At 55.4% G+C, this 16,596-nt stretch overlaps 1 protein-coding gene across 1 annotated transcript in view; it reads left to right on the top strand.

Annotated features, from left to right (window-relative positions):
- The window catches only part of LOC104537530 (zinc finger homeobox protein 3-like), a gene marked incomplete at its 3' end in the record, with an annotated part of 68,982 nt that overhangs the window by 50,637 nt on the left and 1,749 nt on the right, over positions 1-16,596 (top strand). Inside the window, exons 4-7 of the mRNA XM_010180435.1 lie at positions 5,488-5,615; positions 5,817-6,017; positions 14,549-14,651; positions 15,625-16,593. Of these exons, the coding sequence (XP_010178737.1) occupies positions 5,488-5,615; positions 5,817-6,017; positions 14,549-14,651; positions 15,625-16,593 (1,401 nt within the window). The remainder of the gene's footprint in view (positions 1-5,487; positions 5,616-5,816; positions 6,018-14,548; positions 14,652-15,624; positions 16,594-16,596) is intronic.

The raw sequence follows: 16,596 nt of genomic DNA, 5'->3' as shown, positions 1-16,596 counted from the left end.
GGTGTCCCCCATCCCCACCATTTTCCCCCATCCTAGCAGTGTTCACCATCACCAGCAGTGTTCACCATCACCAGCAGTGTTCACCATCCCCAGTGGTGTTCACCATCCCTAGCGGTGTTCGCCATCTCTAACGGTGTTCACCATCCCTAGCGGTGTTCACCATCCCCAGCGGTGTTCACCATCTCTAGCGGTGTTCACCATTACCAGCGGTGTTCACCATCCCTAGCGCTGTGGTGTGACCCTTCAAACACGGAGTCCCTCAGACGCTCAGAGCAGCCCTTGCCCCGCTCCCCTGCCTGCTCCAGAGCCGCCCCAGGAGCTGGGGATGCTCTGCCCATGGCCAGGGATGCTCTGCCCATGGCCAGGGATGGGAACGATCCCATCGTGACCAACCCGAGATTCATCACCAGTAAAGGAGGAGCAGAGAAATGGTGACTGTTCCAGCTCTGTTCCTAAGACAGGGTGTAAATCATTAATATCATTAATTAATATGCAGCATGTGGGCTCCAGCTCAGGCCTGAGCCGACCAGGGTGGATCAGAACAAGACTTCGGAGATTTGGGCTGGGGCTTGTGCGTGTTTCCTGATTGGAGAAAAACCTTCGTCTGCAGTGACCCAGCTACGCAAGAGACTTAATGCACTGCCAGTTGTGTGGATGTAGAATATCAGGGGGTTTTCCACAAAAACAAGAGACAAAGTCTACTTAAAATATAGATTGAAATGAAATACTTCTAGAGGACTAGCCTGAAGGGCTTTTATTTTTTTTAATGATTTTTTTTTCTTTAATCCATGATGCTCACCTAACACAGAGCAATTAGTGCAATGGAGCATCCCTGATTCGAATCCGTGGTAGATTGCTATTAAAGGAGGTATTAATGGGCTGCCGAGAGCTGGGAAATTGTTGCAGAAAAGTGTGTTTATGGAGTATGGTGCTGGCAGGCATGATTTCAATCGGATTTGACATGTTTAACATAAATGTATACTGCACAGCTCCTGCAGTTTATGAATAATTCCTACAGGCCCACTGCCTTTCTAATTACTGAAATTGAAAAAAACAGGTCAGGCACATCCTGACGGAAATCTATTACTGCCCCTCCCCCGCGGCCGCCTTCACTTCTTTAATATATGGCGATTGCTGAGCACTGCGTGGCTGGGAGATGGCGGGGACCAGGGCAGGACGGGGCCGGGGCGATGGAGCCGGGCGATGGAGCAGCTCTCGGCCCCAGCTCCCGTGGGGCTGAGGACCCCTTGCTGCTGGGTGTGAGGAGTTACTGTTGTCATTCTGTGAGCAGAATTACAATGTTTATGGTGTTTCCCAAGCTCAGCACGGTGGTTTAATAAGTTAGTTGATGTGGACTCTCGTGGCGGGTTAGTTGAAATATTTATTCAGTTGAATTGGGCAGTAGTGTTCACACACATTGATAGCTGGCTCAAGAACCGTATGAAATGGGTAAATATAAAAGATTCTTGCTTGTTTCCTTTCGGCCACTTTGTAATCTGGAAAAGCCAAGGTTTCCCAGGGTTCTACAGATACGGCCTCGGACACCGCTGCTGGGGGAAACGCGCGGTGCTTTGGGGGGTTGCAATGGGCACATAAAGGGGTGATTTTCCACACACCCCATCTTTCCCGGTGCACGTTTCCCGGCAGAGCGGGACCTGTCCTGCCCCTGGGGTCAGCGCTGGGCTCTCCTCACTTTGAGGCTGATCCATGCCCTTCTGCTGCTGTTGGTTTCCAGCCCGGCCGCCGTGGGTCGGTTTCTCTCTCCCGGTTTGCGGAGCAGGGAATGTGGATGCTCGCAGCCTCCCCACACCCCCGCAGCATTTCCTGGGTGCCTGATTTGTACAGAGCCGGGCAGCAAAGTCTGGTGGCAGCCGGGGCTCCTGGGTCCTGTCCTATGAATATTTCATAGTAATTCAGCTGTTCGCACTCACTGCAGGCTGCAAGGTATGACACAGCATTAGGAAAACAAATTATTTGGCCTCTTTCAGGGCCACGTTTCTGAAAGGCAGCAATAAAGGTCTGGGTACAAAAGTGTGCTTGCAAATCTCTGTGTATTTACTTCTGTCCATCACGCAAGCACGTTATTTATCAGATACAGGGTTGAAAAAATACTGTAGAGCAACAGGCAATATGAAGGGCTGGTTGTTAGTGTGGCTACAACATCTTATTAGAAGGACGGCACCTTCGGGGAGAAGGGATGTAAACAGGCGGTGTTTCAGAAGGAAACATCCCTCCATGTGTTATTAAGATGGGCGGTAACGAGTGGCAGCGCCGCAGCAGCGCTGTGGTCCAAGTGCTTTTTGGGAAGCCCCGAGCGGGGCTCGCAGGTCTGGGCCATGGGGCCTGGCCGTGCCCCTCAGCCATGTGAGTGTGAAACCACTGAAACGGCTGCTCTGACCTCGGGATTTTGGGAGGAAAACCAACACCGCCGGAGGATGCTCCTCCACGAGGCCCATGCGGGTGACAGCTGCCGTGGTGGTATCTCCATCCGTGGGCCGTGCGGTGCAGCGGCCAGGTCAGCACGGGCCAGGGGCTCATGTGCTGAGTAACGGAGACGTCAGGGAGCCGAGGAGGGAGCTGCTGCCAAATATGGATCTGATTTTCCATCGGGCAGTGAAAACACCGCTCCCCGCTCCCATGGAAACTTTTTCCCAGGCTGCTGAAGGCGGTGGGAAGGGATTTTTCAGCAGACGGGGGCAGGGAGGGCAGCGTTCGTTAAATCAATGGCGAAAGGAGAAACCCCACTGTAAATTTCTAGGGCAAGTGGCAAGCTGGTTTACGGAATGCAGGGAGATGAGAACCTCTGGCTTACGGAAAGCAGCATGAATTAATAATCATTTAATTGGCTTCTCCATTATGTTGCTGGGTTGGGAGATGGAAGTTTAGATGAAGGGGCTGTCAGCGGTGCTTTAGCTAAAGAATCTGATGGCTGGGGGGCGGCTCCCTTCCCACCAGGATCCAGAGCAGGCAGCATGAGGGACCCTCATGGGTCTGTCCCTGGGCCTGGCACAGGAAGGGATCCCATGTCCAAGGCAGGGTCTATCCCACATCCAAGGCAGGATCCCATTCCATGTCCCAGGCAGGGTCCCATCCCACGTCCAAGGCAGGGTCTATCCCACATCCCAGGCAGGGTTTATCCCATGTCCCAGACAGGATCCCATCCCACATCCAAGGCAGGGTCTATCCCACATCCCAGGCAGGGTCTATCCCATGTCCAAGGCAGGGTCTATCCCACCTCCGAAGTGGCACCTGTCAGGGTTCCTGCCCCGCCCTCTGAAGAGTGAGAAGACCAGGAGGTCTCCAGGAAGCGCTGTGTCGGGCCAGCTCGTCTGCAGCAGCCCCATCCCGTGGCGCTTGGCTTGTTGACAAATCTGAACTAAATCCATTTAAAGAGTCAAAATACTGATTGATTTGTAGTTGTGTGTGATACGTTAAACCCAGATTCCCTTCTGTCCTGCAAGGCCTGCACCACTGCACTGGTCTCAGACGTGGCCAGGGCACAGACCCGTGCTCCCTTCCTCGGGTGCTGGGGCCCCTGGGGCATTTTTGGATGAGGACGTTTTGTCCCGTGCACCCCACAAAGACTGTGGGTCCCGCGCTGCTGCTGGAGAGCTCAGCACCGAGCTGCGCGTCCTCGTTTCTGCAGGCAGCAGCGAGCTCTGAGTTCCTCTGATCTGTGATGTGGACTGAATGTGTCACGCCGTGCGTTGGCTGTTTATCAACAGTAAACTCCGGTCTCGGTGTCGAAATTCCCGCTTAAGCTGTCAACTCAAAAAGTACCACTTAGAACAAATACTCGGCAGGCGTTTTTCGGCAGTCTGCAACATACCAGTTATTGTGGGGTCTGGACAGTCATTAATGATTCTGGGTTTGGAGGATTAAAGTTCTGGGTTGGATCAAGTGCGTTTCATAAAAATGGGCGCTTTGGAGATGGTAGATAAATGTAAGTTGTAGTGACCTTTTACTTTCCCTAATTCTAGCCAGGCTGCTGCCCAGAAGAAAGGTTCCACCGTACAGGAGCAGAGGCTCCTTCAGCCCGGCCCTTCCCACTGTGTCCCCTGTCCCTCTCGCAGGCTGGCAGAGCCAGCAGCGCTCACAGCAGCGCTCGGCAGTGTCTTGCAGAGCAGATGAGACCCCAAGGTTTGAGGTGGCCATTGGCACATACAGAGGGACCCTCCCGGACCATGCCAAGACAGCATCACTGTCCTAGGAAGAGGTCCGAGAGGGACAGCAGACTCTGTCCCAGCCCTGGGGTCTGCGGTCCCAGCCTCCAGGCCTGACTGGGGCTGATGCTGCAGCGCCCGAGGTCGCACCGTGGAGGGGATGGTGTCAGCAGCCATGACCCTCCTTAGCGGGGCCACTTGCACCATCCGAAACACAGCTCGTGTTGGGGAGGAGAAGGCTCCTTGAGCAGGAAGCGGATTACACACGTCTTGCTCTGATGACATCTTCTGAAACAAGGAGCGGATACCAGTGGGCTCACAAAGAGAATTAGAGACATGGGAAGAGTATGGGGGACCAGTCTAAGAACGCTACAGTGCCTTGTTAATCGGCAGCCGATCCATCATATTAAATATCCAGCTGTCATATATTACCTTTCAAGTGAAAATGAATAACTCCCATTAAGGGCGAAATGGGTTTGAAGTCGATTCGAGACAGATTAAAGTACTGTTATGAATGTGTGTTCGGGGAGGAGGAGACGGGGGCTGTGTATAATATACTTGTCCTTACAGTTTTTAAATAATAGATGTCCCACAAATTTATGGACTGCAGGGGTCCGGGGGAGGGGTAAAGGTCAGGATGTGCTGCTTGAGCGCCTCAACTTGCAGTGTTTCTGTTGACTCCGGGGCTCGTTTGCTTCTTCCTGTTCTGCTGAACTAAAATCCCTTTTCCTCAGTGCGTGTGAGAGTGCCCGGGTCCCGTCCCAGCGCTGGCTGCAGGCCGGGTCTCTGCATGGTGGTTGTGGTGGGGCCAAGTGTGGGAAGTTCCCTGGGTGCAGCTCCTGGTGCTGTTCCCGCGCTGATCCCAGCAGATCCACTGGGGTGGGTTGACAGCCGCAGCTTCCATCCCTCAGCAAGGCCAGATCCCCAGTGTCCATCTGAGAGCCCTTGGGGGCAAGGAGCTCTGCTGGGTCAGTCCGGCTGCTCCTGGAGGTGACGCATTGGCCTGCGCGTGTGTCCACGCACGCGTGTGTCCAACAGACACAGCACAAGGCTCCTGCACCCAGCGGGTTGTGAGCAGCCCACAGGACCAGCTGGGATTCCTCTCCTTGGGGCTGTAAATGACACAGTTCCTTTACTATGGAAGATAACCAAGAGAGAGCTTCTCTTGGCCAGGCGGGCTCTGTAAGTTAGGCTCAGACTCATCCTCCAATGCCCTGGTATGTGTTTCCAGGAGCAGCACAAAGTGAGTGGCGATGCTGCCTGTGTCCAAGTGGAGCCTCTTTGAGGATGTCCTGATGTAAATCTCTTTGTGTTGCAGCACCAGCCAGCCAGGCAGAGAAGGAGCTGGCAGAGCCTCCAGCATCCTCCAAACGAATATCATTTCCCAGCAGCTCTGAGTCGCCTCTCTCCTTTAAATGGTCAAAAACTTCGGAGGAGACCAAATCAGAGCAGGTAAGGAAGAAGAACCCAGCTTTTTGTGCATCTGTGAGCAGGTAATTGGTTTCATATGTGCCAAAAGCAAAGAATGAAATGGGAGAAGGAGGATGAAAGGCCATAACGGGTGGTAGGAGAAGGCATGGAGTTACCAGAGTGTGGCTGTAAGGAAAGAGGAAAGCTGTAACAGTTGCGTGATTCATTTTTCTTGCCCTGCAGATGTATCAGTGTCCCTACTGCAAGTACAGCAACACGGACGTGAACCGGCTGCGGGTGCACGCCATGACGCAGCACTCGGTGCAGCCCATGCTGCGCTGCCCGCTGTGCCAGGACATGCTGAACAACAAGATCCACCTGCAGCTGCACCTCACCCACCTGCACAGCGTCTCACCGGACTGCGTCGAGAAGCTCATCATGACGGTGAGTGCCAGCATGGTCGAACACGTCTGCGGCTTCCTCGCACGGACGAGGAGCAGAGCACGGCTTCTCCTGCACCATCGTACTTGGCTGCGCGGGGCTGCTCTGCGTCTGTCAGGCTCGGCCTTGCAGGTTCTCCCATCCCTGCGTGTTTTGTCAGCAGAGATGGTCTCGTCCCTGCCTGTGGCAGCTGGCGATGTTGCAGTGTTGCCCTGTGAAGAGATGAGAATACATCTGATTTCCTGTAGCCGCTGAGGTCATTGCATGGGATCGCATTTTGCACAGACACTCTGGGCGATGCAGTAGCTGATGTGCTGTGCTGCTCCCGTGTGCTGGTGAGCGCTTCCTAAGGAGGGCAGCCAGGGTGGTAAGGTAACAGTACAGGAGATCGAGTATCGGGCTTCTGGTAAAAACACAATTTTAAGAACCAGTAGAGTTACTCTCATCTCGTGGAGAAGAGGCAGTCCTGTTGTGCTGCCCGTGTTCTGCGCTGTGCTCACTTAGCGAGGGCCGTGGCTGTGGTTGTGTGAGAAGAGTTGGATCTGTTGCTTCTGTGAGGGGTTGCTCCATCCCGAACTGCAACGCTTTTGTTGTGACAGTTCCCTTTTCCAGGTAACTTCAACAAGCAAGGGATGCGCTGCCATTGGCCCAAGGGAGCTGGAACCTTATGGCACTGTTCAAGACAGAGCTATGGTTTCAAGTGCTGTTTTTAAGATGTTTTGAAGTTCCAGGTTTTAAATTAGAAGTTGAGCACACACAGTTCTCACTGTCTGAAGTGGGAAGTCAGCCACTGAAGTGCAGGGTGGAATTGGGCTGGATAAAGTCACCCGTGGTCACACAGAGCTCTCAACCTGTACCAGCTCCGTGTCTCAGGTGTTTGTCGCAGGACACGGTGTCCATGTGTGGGCTGTGATTGCTGCTGCAGTGCCCTGGAGGGGAGCGGCTCCTCCCAACGCTGGGTCACGTTCAGCATACACGTGTGTGTGCGCACCGGGCGCCTGTTCTGCCCTGCGCCCTGGTGTGAGCCCCCGGCATGGGAATGCTCCTGCATCACCACCTCCAGGCACGGAAACACATCCAGCTCGAGAGCTGTGAGTGAGCAGCGTGGGTTCAGGTCCCCGTTTGTGGGAGCTTGGGCTGTTCCTGGCCTCGCCCCATTCCCCGCTGCTGCTGTGCCCATGTCTGCAGCGCCCGGACCTCCTCTGCGGGACCGGGGCACGCAGCCGCAGCCCCGAAACGCTCACAAAGGCTCCCCCAGCCTCAGGAGCTTGCTTCAGTAAATAACGTCTGGAGTCCAGAACGTTCCTGTCATGAATTCCCTTTTCATAGGCTTCATATGCGTGCGCCTTTCCACTCGCTGGTGTCAGTTTAAGATACAGGTAGAATTAATAAGGCACATTTTCAAAAACCCTTCTAAATTCACAAATGGGATGTATTGTCAGATTTCTACACTCACTTCTTTGGTACAATCTTCAAGGCAAGGTTGTGTCTGCATTTAAGAACTTGTCACAAGTGTATAAAACAAGTGTTTATTGTGATTCCTGACAGTTCTTTCTCTGATTTTTTTCCCTTGCACCCCATTTCTGCTTCCATTCTCCCTTTGCCAATCCCTGGCAGTGTTGTAATCCACGTGTCCTGTACTGGCTGGGCCATCAGCACCCCCAGCTCTGCTCCTCTGCTCTCTCTCTGTCCCCCTCCCAGGCCTCTGGTGGCTCCTTCTCAAATGTCCTTGTGCTCTTCATCTTCCCCTTTGCTTTACCAGCTGCCTGCTCTCGTTTCTCTGCCCTCCCTCTTGGCCCCATTGGGCTCTGCAGGAGCCAAGAGTGCATCCTGCGCCCCACAAGCCACAAGGGCTCGCGGTGGCCACGATTTTTTTTTTTTCTGGGAGGGGCCGAGGGGTCCTCCCGCCCCCCAAAAAGCCACAAGGGCTCGCGGTGGCCACGATTGGACCAATGGTCCTGACCACCCGCAAGAACCACCTGAACCCCAGGTAGGTGTCACATCATAAAACCCCTTAAATTCCCCCCCAACACTCCCCAAGCACCACTGTGTAGGGAGGCGGGGAGAGGAGCCCCAGCCGCTCGCTGACCCCACAACGCTGCCGTGGCCATGGGGCCAGGAGCTGTCCCAGCACAGACCTCACGCTGCCACCCGCATCCCTGTGGACTGATGGCAGCGAGTAAACACCTTAGGGGACCTGAAGGGATCTGGTTGGCTCCTGGCTAACTGGATGGAAGACACCATGACCGCACAAGAGCAGAAGCTGAGCGTCCTCACGCCCACAAGCATAACCAGTTTGCCGAGGGCATCGGTTGTGTCGGTGTGAAGTGGTTGTTCCTCATGGGGCTGCAGTGGGTGTTCTTGGCCAGGTCTGCGTCCCCCAGGGAGCAAGGACACAGCGGCCACTGGTCCAGGGGCCAGGACACCGCACTGGGCTGCGGCCAAAGCAGCTGTGGTGCAGGACAGGCCCCTCGGGTGAGCGCATCCATCCTGCTGTGGTGTGCAGGCTCCTGCTGGGCACCCTGAGGATGGCTCAAGCCCTGAACCTCATCCTCTGGCTTCTCTCAAGCGTTTCCACCCTTTGGTGGTTTCCTTTGGTACCCAGAGGTGCGTCCCGAGGCCTCTCCTGCCCCAGGGCACACAGGAGTGGGTCAGGAGGGCTGTTCTTTTTGCATTAAATGGCAGATATTTTGAGGAATCAGTATGGCTTGTGCAGGACCTGGCGGCACTGAAGGCTCCTGATTTTGCTCATCCCAGCCAAGGCTCCTGTCTCAGTCTGACACACGAATCGGGTCCTGGTGCCGCCGCGAGGGAATTGCAGTCCGGTAAATGGGAGCCAGGTCCCTTTGGATGCAGCGTCTTTGCGCCCGGCGTTCGGAGGAGGCTCCAGTTAATAATACCTTATCAGACGCCTTTCAGGAACCTGCAGTGTCTAATATGTCTGTTGCCATGGGAACGGCTGCTGCCTGTGCTCAGCATCTCGGGCTGCTGTGTCTGCCCGTCCTTTTCATCCCGAGCAGCCGCGCTGGCGCTCCCAGGGGACACCGGGGCCTCCCCACGGCCGGGCACGGGGACGGGGCTGCAGCCATGGAGAGGAGCACACCCCATGTGCCTGTGATATGAACGGGCAGGAAAACCCCCATGGGGCAGGGCAGGGGCTCCCCCATCCCCTGTGACTTCCCCTCCGCGGGGCTGGTGGGCGAAGGAGGCCGAATTACTTCACGTGGCTCTCGGCCGCTGTGAGCAGGTCTGATCGCCATCTTTCCACAGAGCAGCCTCTGGGCTGAGCTGGGGCCTGCACCGCCGCAGCACAGAGCCCCTTAATGAGGGTGAAGTGCAGTTCGCCCGCACCGGCGATTGACAAGACTGATGGGCTGCAGCCGGAGCAGGGACGGCTTCCCGAGAGCCTCTGGGAGCAGGGAGCGCTCCCTCCTCCCGCGGTTCGTCCTCCTGCACATTCCTCTCCCGCCGTGGCTGTTGTCAGTTCGCTCTTCCTCGGTTTAGGGCGTCTTCCTGCTGCTTCAGCCATCTCTTCCTTGCTTTTGGAGCGTTTCTGCCCTGTCCCTGCCATCCTCCCTTCTCCTCTTGCCGTCTTCACGTTTTTCCCTTCTTTGCTATTGTCTTTTCTTATTGCTCTCTCCCTTCTGCTGTCATTCAATTTTTCTCTCTCCCTCCTTCTCGCCCCCTCCCACTCCCCCCCTTTCCCTCTCACTCTGTGTCTCATTCTCCATCTCGGATGAAGGTAATGAAAATAATCGGGCTTCATTAATTCTGAGCCCTGTGAGATGATAGCCATTTGGAGCCATGTTTGCCAATTAGATGGTCTAAATTAGAAGTGACCTTGGTATACTGCCATCGCTTTGCCTCTCTGAGTCTAATGAAGCTTTTCACTCCAGCACCCTCTCTCTCTCTTTGTAATGGAAATTACCTCCTTTGTCTGGTTGGGAACCTTGCGTGGCGGGTGTATTTCCCCCTGGTACACGGGCATGGGGACAGCACTGTGTCTCCGCAGACCCCGTCCAGAGATTTGCTTCTCAAAGCCGCCCCACACCGGCGTTTTGGGGCACTCACAGGACCTGCACCATCCACACCGTGGGCAGCCTGGTCCAGAGGGAGGCGTGAGCGGGCGGCTGCGGGGCGCTGGCTGCTCACGCTGGCCAGGAGGAGTTTCTCGGACGTGCCATGAATACGCGTGTCAGTGCAGGAGGGGGCTGCGTCTCGGCCCATGATCAGCGGCTCCACCATTCATCGCCTTGAAAACCTCGGAGCCACGGTGGCAGGAGCCTGTCACTGCCATGGGTTGTCACTGCGAGGGCCCATGGGTTGTCCTCAGACCGGTGACAGGGCCTGTGCCATCTGCGAGGGCACGTGTGGGGCAGTGAGGCCCTGGGGGTTCTGCATCACTCGGGACCACATTGCCTGTGGAAATGGCCCTCAAACTGAGGTGCCCACACACAGCAGTGATCTCAGCAACATAAAGAAATGGGATCTGCTTGAGGGATCTGGATTTCATCTGAAAGGGAGGGTCCGTGGAAGCAGAGGCTTGTCCCTACAACCTCCCATCTTGTAAGGCAGGTGATGGGCTTCTCAGCACTCTGCTCTGGAGGGGAGTTCATGGCTGCTGTTCCCATCTCCAAGGGAGGTTTCCAGCCAATGTTCCCATCTCCAGGGGGAATTTCTCATCCAGTGTTCCCATCTCCAGAGGGGAGTTCTCCACCATGTTCCCATCTCCATGGGGAGGTTTCCAGCCAATGTTCCCATCTGCAGAGGAGAGTTCTCCACCGTGCTCCCCTCTCCAGTGCAGACCGCAGAGGAGATGTTTCACCGTGGGGTGCAGAAGGGGCTGTCACAGTCTCTGGCCCAGACTTCCTCCTCCTTTGCTCTTTGCCCAGATGAGTTCCCTGCCCTACAGGGCAGAACAGGAACAGGGATGGGGACAGGGACAGACAGCACAGTGTGTGCCCTGAATCCCTGCCCCAGCGTCAGGGGTTTTCCTGGAGGTGCTGACTCTGAAGGAAGAAGACAAATCACAGCCTTTGGTCTGTAGGGCTGTATTTTAATACCAATTCTCGCTGACGGAGGCATTGCCACTGCGGACAGGCCAGTGTTGAAGGGCAGTTGAACAGGGCTGGGGGCACGGCACCGCGTGCCGGGTGTTGCCTGCGCGGGTGCGAGGGAGGTGGCGGTTGTTCAGCATCCACCGGCTGTGTGCGGGGGGGGCACACACCAGCCGATGCTGTTGAGATACACCTGGAGAGCAAGCGCTGTGTCGCAGAGCGTGGTGTCTCCTGTACCCGCCGGTGGCCGTGTCCTGCCCAACCTCTCTGTCCACGCTGCTCCCGCTGTTGTGGTGATGGGAAAGGAGCTGCAGCGCGAGGCGTTTCCTGTGCATGCAGGGAAATGGAGCATCCCTGGTCGGTCTGCAGCACCAAAGGACAAATTGTTTCAGACGGGCAGTGTGCAATCAGTGTAAATACGTAACGATGTGAGACGTGCGGCCTGTTTCCACCATGTCTGCCTTGGTGGTCCATGCGGTGCAGGGACCGCGTGGTCCTGCCCTGGAGGATGGAGGGGCGAAGGGGCGGCCCCCCCAGGACCATCCTGGGTGGTGCTGAGCAGGGAGAGCACCCAGCTCCCGGAGCTGAGCAGAGCAGCACCGCCTTCCCAAGGCTTTGCGGCCCCGTCTGCAGCACCCGTGCCCACATTTCCAGTGGCCTGCACCTTTCCCAAGCTTCTCTCTGTTTGCCCGTGGGGGTTTTGTGCCTGTAGCAATTTAATGTGCCACCGCTTTTTCCCTCTTCACCCCCTTTTCTGTTCTTTTTTATTTTGCTGTGGAGGGAGGGGTGGAAGGAGGGTGAGAACTGTGGCTATGGAGATACAGGTAGATAAAGGTAATTACTTAAACACATATAGGGCAGGACTTACTGGTTTGGAGCCCCAGATTAAGATGCAGAGGAGCGTGTGAGGTTGATGATTATATTTCGGGGAGAGTTAATTGACGGAAGGTGAAGGCAGACAAAGAACCGCTGCTTACTGCCTTCTTGAATCCCAATCAGGAATTATGATTAAAGACGCGGCGAGACAACAGAGGCCTGATGAATTGGTGTCTTTTTTTTTTCTTTTTTGCCGTCATTCACACTTGATTGACTTCAACCTTTCAAGTGCAAAAGTCTCTCTTTTCCATTATTATTCATAGCCATCTGAGTTTTTCTAATTAAAGTGTATGAAAACAATTACTGATCCGTCGTACTGAGTGTGGTAGTGGGGATGGCTGCCTTACTGTAATGCGTATAAAAAGCCCACAGTTTTCTATAATGATGTGCAGCTGAGGTGTTAGATAATTTTATTCTTTTTCTACTCTGCTGGGGTTTTTTTTAATTTCTCATGATTTATTTTTCATAATTCCTAAAGATCCTAGGAAAGCGCTCTCCCTGCTGATAGAGCTGAGAGGGACGGCTCTTTCTCTCCTTCCCTCCTTCGCGTCCCCGCTCGTCCCCCTCCTCCGAGCCCAGCTACCGGGAATTAACGGTGACCTTTCACGTCTGCCGACCACCACCCGCAGCCGTCAGATTCCCCGGCTTCCAGGAGAACGGGATTGAATTTGGTGTGCACAGCTTCCCTCCTGTGATCCATCAGCATCAGCTGCCTTTTTGGCAGACATCTCTGGGGCCTGGTGCAGGCCCAGTACGGGGAGCTCAGCATCCATCCCAGTACGGGGAAGCTCAGCATCCGTCCCAGTACAGGGGGACCTCGGCATCCATACCAGTAAGGAAGAGCTCAGCATCCCTCCCAGTACAGGGGGACCTCAGCATCCATCCCAGTATGGGGGAGCTCAGCATCCATACCAGTAAGGAAGAGCTCAGCATCCATCCCAGAACAGGGAGCTCAGCATCTATCCCAGTATGGGGGAGCTCAGCATCTATCCCAGTATGGGGAAGCTCAGCATCCATCCCAGTACAGGAGAGCTCAGCATCCATCCCAGTACAGGAAGCTCAGCATCTATCCCAGTATGGGGGGAGCTCAGTGTCCATCCCAGTACAGGGGAGCTCAGCATCCCTCCCCAGTTCAGGTCCAGTGTCCACAGCCTCCCATTTGCCAGTGTTTCTTTCCGAGGTTTCTCATGGGCTGTTTTTGCTCTGTTCGCTTGGTTCAGCCAGGGTCTGGGCTGTGTTTGCTTGGCTTTGACATGTCTGTAGATCAGGACGGTTCCACATCCTGCGCACGGTACCTTCAGCCCCACCACGGATGTCCTGATGTCTCCTGCAGTCGCTCGGAGCCATGTGCTCCTCGCCTCTGCAGAAAGCACAGTTCAGTGCCTGTAGCAGCCTCCCTCGTGCGCTCTGCTGAGATCCAGGGCTCAGCTGCCCTCCTTGTGCCCAGCAGGGACTGGAGAGCCTTGTCCTGCCAGGAACCTGCCTGTCCGGGTGCATTCCCAGCAGTCAGCAGTGGGGAGCAGGAGCCCCCCAGCATCACACGGCAGTGTTGGGTCCTGTTCCTTCAAGCACTGCAGTCCTGGTGGCAGGGAGAGGCTCCTGGGCACAGCGGGGACGCACGCAGCAGCTCGGAGCTGTACGCAGCAGCTTGGAGCCATGGAGGCCATGGACACCCACACGGTGCTGGAGCGCAGCACGGCTGTGCCAGTTGTGCTAGGCTGCCATCCCATTGCTGCACTGGGGATTGGGGCTGGGCAGGGTGAGACCCTGGCTCTTCAGAAGGACGCTCGACGTCCTGCGGCCAATGGCAGCCATGTGGGAGCTGCTGGCAAGTCAGTTCCTGTGGTGCTCTGTGCATGACTGGGTATACCAAGAAACACCGTTTTCCAGAAAACCATCAGCGTTCACACTTGACTCTGTCAGAGAGCATCTCTGGTTGAAGCACGCAGACTCTTCTGGTGTTGGAGCACTGCACTGGTGGTGCTGGTGCAGGTTCTTGGCAGGCGCTTGCAGAGGCGCAGGGGAGGCATCAGTCAGAGCAAGGAAAGGGTTACCAAAGCTTTTCATTTCGCAGACAATTTGCCGTCTTTTTAGTCTTTCCTTATTCATCCTTTCCTTTGTCACCTCTCTCCTTATTTGTACTTCTCTTTCTCATGCCCCTCCTTTTCCTGCATCGATACACTTTGAAAACAGTGCCGCAATGCTCCCTAGTTCAAGATTACAGTGTACTTTACGAGGGATGATTTAATTAGGGGCCTTATTATGTTTTCAGCAGCTTAAGGTGGGCCTTTCAACTTATCTACCTAATTGGTTGCACAAGAAGTTTCACAGCCCATGACAAAACATTGTCAGTGATCAAAGTCTGAATTCTACATAAAGGAAAAATATTAATAATAAGATTATTCTTCAAGTGTGCACTGCTAATTATGTCCAGAATGTAACTGTAGAAACACTTTTGACTGATGTGAGCTTTGTCTAATAAATACGAGTCTTCAGTGAGCTATGAAAAGTGACGCCTCTGACTTCACAATGCTGCATCTGGTTCTGCCGCTGGCGCTGTTTAAAGCCTTTTCCTGTGTTTTTCCTCTCGCCCGTCTCCAGGTGACGACCCCGGAGGTGATGATGCCCAGCAGCATGTTCCTCCCGGCAGCTGCCCCAGAGAAGGACGGGACTTCGGCCACAGAGGAGCTGGGGAAGCAGCCTGGTGAGTGCGGGGTCCCAGCGCTCCCCGGCTCCTGGCACCCATCAGGGGCTGCGCCTGGGGCCTGCAGTCCTTACCTGCCCAGATCTCCTCAGCCGTGCTGTGTTATGGCTGTAAATCCCTGGCTTTGAGTCCTGACTCTGGTGAGAGCATCCCAGGAGCATCATCTGCATGGCAGGAGCGTCTGACCCATGCCTGGCTGGGAAGCAGTGCCCGTGCTCCTCCTGCACCCTCCGGGAAGGTCTGTAGGAATCCGGGAATGACCATGGCTGTAGGGGCACAGGAGGAGGATGGCATCGCTCACTCCCTTCCAGGCAAGCGGCCCCAAGGCAGTGGTGCTGCTGGGGCAGCACGGGCACAACCAGGGTGTAGCCAGTGCTGCCCTGGGTACCCAGATCCCATTTTGGGGCTCTGCCCAGATCACGCTGTCCTTTCCAGCAGGACTCTGCTCTCAGACCCCGGAAAAGTGGCAGTGCACCCAGCACCTGTTCCTGCTGCTCCCATCCTCCCTCAGACAGCGCCCTTTGAGCTGCTGCCAGCAGGACCCCAGTTCCGCTCCTGTTGTTTCTGGCTTTGACAGGACTAGGACTCAAATACTGCGTTCAGTTTGATCAACATCCTCATTGCAAAATAGGCAGGACATCAAAGAAGCACAGCAAAGGCAGGTGGCTGAATGGCCTTCACTGAAAAGGAAGAATTAAAGGTGATAAATGCACTAGCGGGACACGTGTGTGCAAATGTTCTCCAGATATTCGAAGGGGGCAAGAAAGTAAATTGTGTGGGTTTATGCAATGGGCCATGATGAGGGTAATGGGCTGGTATTAAAATAAATGGATGAAGATGGAGGAGAAATGTTAAAAATCCCTATAGTCTTGCAGAGAACAGAACAGGGATGTATCAGGGACAAAAGAAGGGCGTTGATCTGCCCTTGTGTGCCGGTGTTGTTTTCAGCTTTGCTCCCATTCTGCTTTCACAGAGGTCTCCGAGGACTCGGCCAAGAGCCTTTTGCCCCCGGACGGTGCCGAGCACAGCGCAGACCCCAAGCCGCAGCCGGACCAGACCTGTGCTCGGGAGGACGCGGGGTTCCTGTGCTGGAAGAAGGGCTGCAGCCAGGCCTTCAAGAGCTCGGCAGCCTTGCAGACGCACTTCAACGACGTCCACGCCAAGCGGCCGCAGCTGCCCGTGTCTGACCGCCACGTCTACAAGTACCGCTGCAACCAGTGCAGCCTGGCCTTCAAAACCATCGAGAAGCTGCAGCTGCACTCCCAGTACCACGTCATCCGCGCTGCCACCATGTGCTGCCTCTGCCAGCGCAGCTTCCGCACCTTCCAGGCCCTGAAGAAGCACCTGGAGACCAGCCACCTGGAGCTGAGCGAGGCAGACATCCAGCAGCTCTACGGGGGGCTCCTAGTCAACGGGGACCTCCTCGCCATGGGCGACCCTTCGCTCGCTGAAGACCACACTATCATAGTGGAGGAAGACAAGGAGGAGGAGAGCGACCTGGAGGATAAGCAGAGCCCGACTGGGAGCGACTCAGGGTCGGTGCAAGAGGACTCTGGCTCCGAACCGAAAAGGGCCTTGCCCTTCAGGAAGGGCCCGAACTTCACGATGGAGAAATTCCTGGATCCGTCTCGCCCGTACAAGTGCACGGTGTGCAAGGAGTCATTCACGCAGAAGAACATTCTCCTGGTCCATTACAATTCCGTTTCCCATCTGCATAAACTGAAAAGAGCCCTCCAAGAGTCTGCTACCGGGCAGCCCGAACCCACCAGCAGCCCAGACAACAAACCCTTCAAGTGCAACACCTGCAACGTGGCCTACAGCCAGAGCTCAACGCTGGAGATCCACATGAGGTCTGTCCTGCACCAGACCAAGGCTCGCGCAGCCAAGCTGGAGGCGGCGGGGGGCAGCGGCAGCAGCAACGGCGCTGGGAACAGCAGCAGCAGCA

Source organism: Mesitornis unicolor, unplaced genomic scaffold (assembly GCF_000695765.1).
Source record: "Mesitornis unicolor isolate BGI_N332 unplaced genomic scaffold, ASM69576v1 scaffold9963, whole genome shotgun sequence".
NCBI classification, from domain to species: domain Eukaryota; kingdom Metazoa; phylum Chordata; class Aves; order Mesitornithiformes; family Mesitornithidae; genus Mesitornis; species Mesitornis unicolor.
This window is presented reverse-complemented; position numbering and strand designations above follow the sequence as displayed.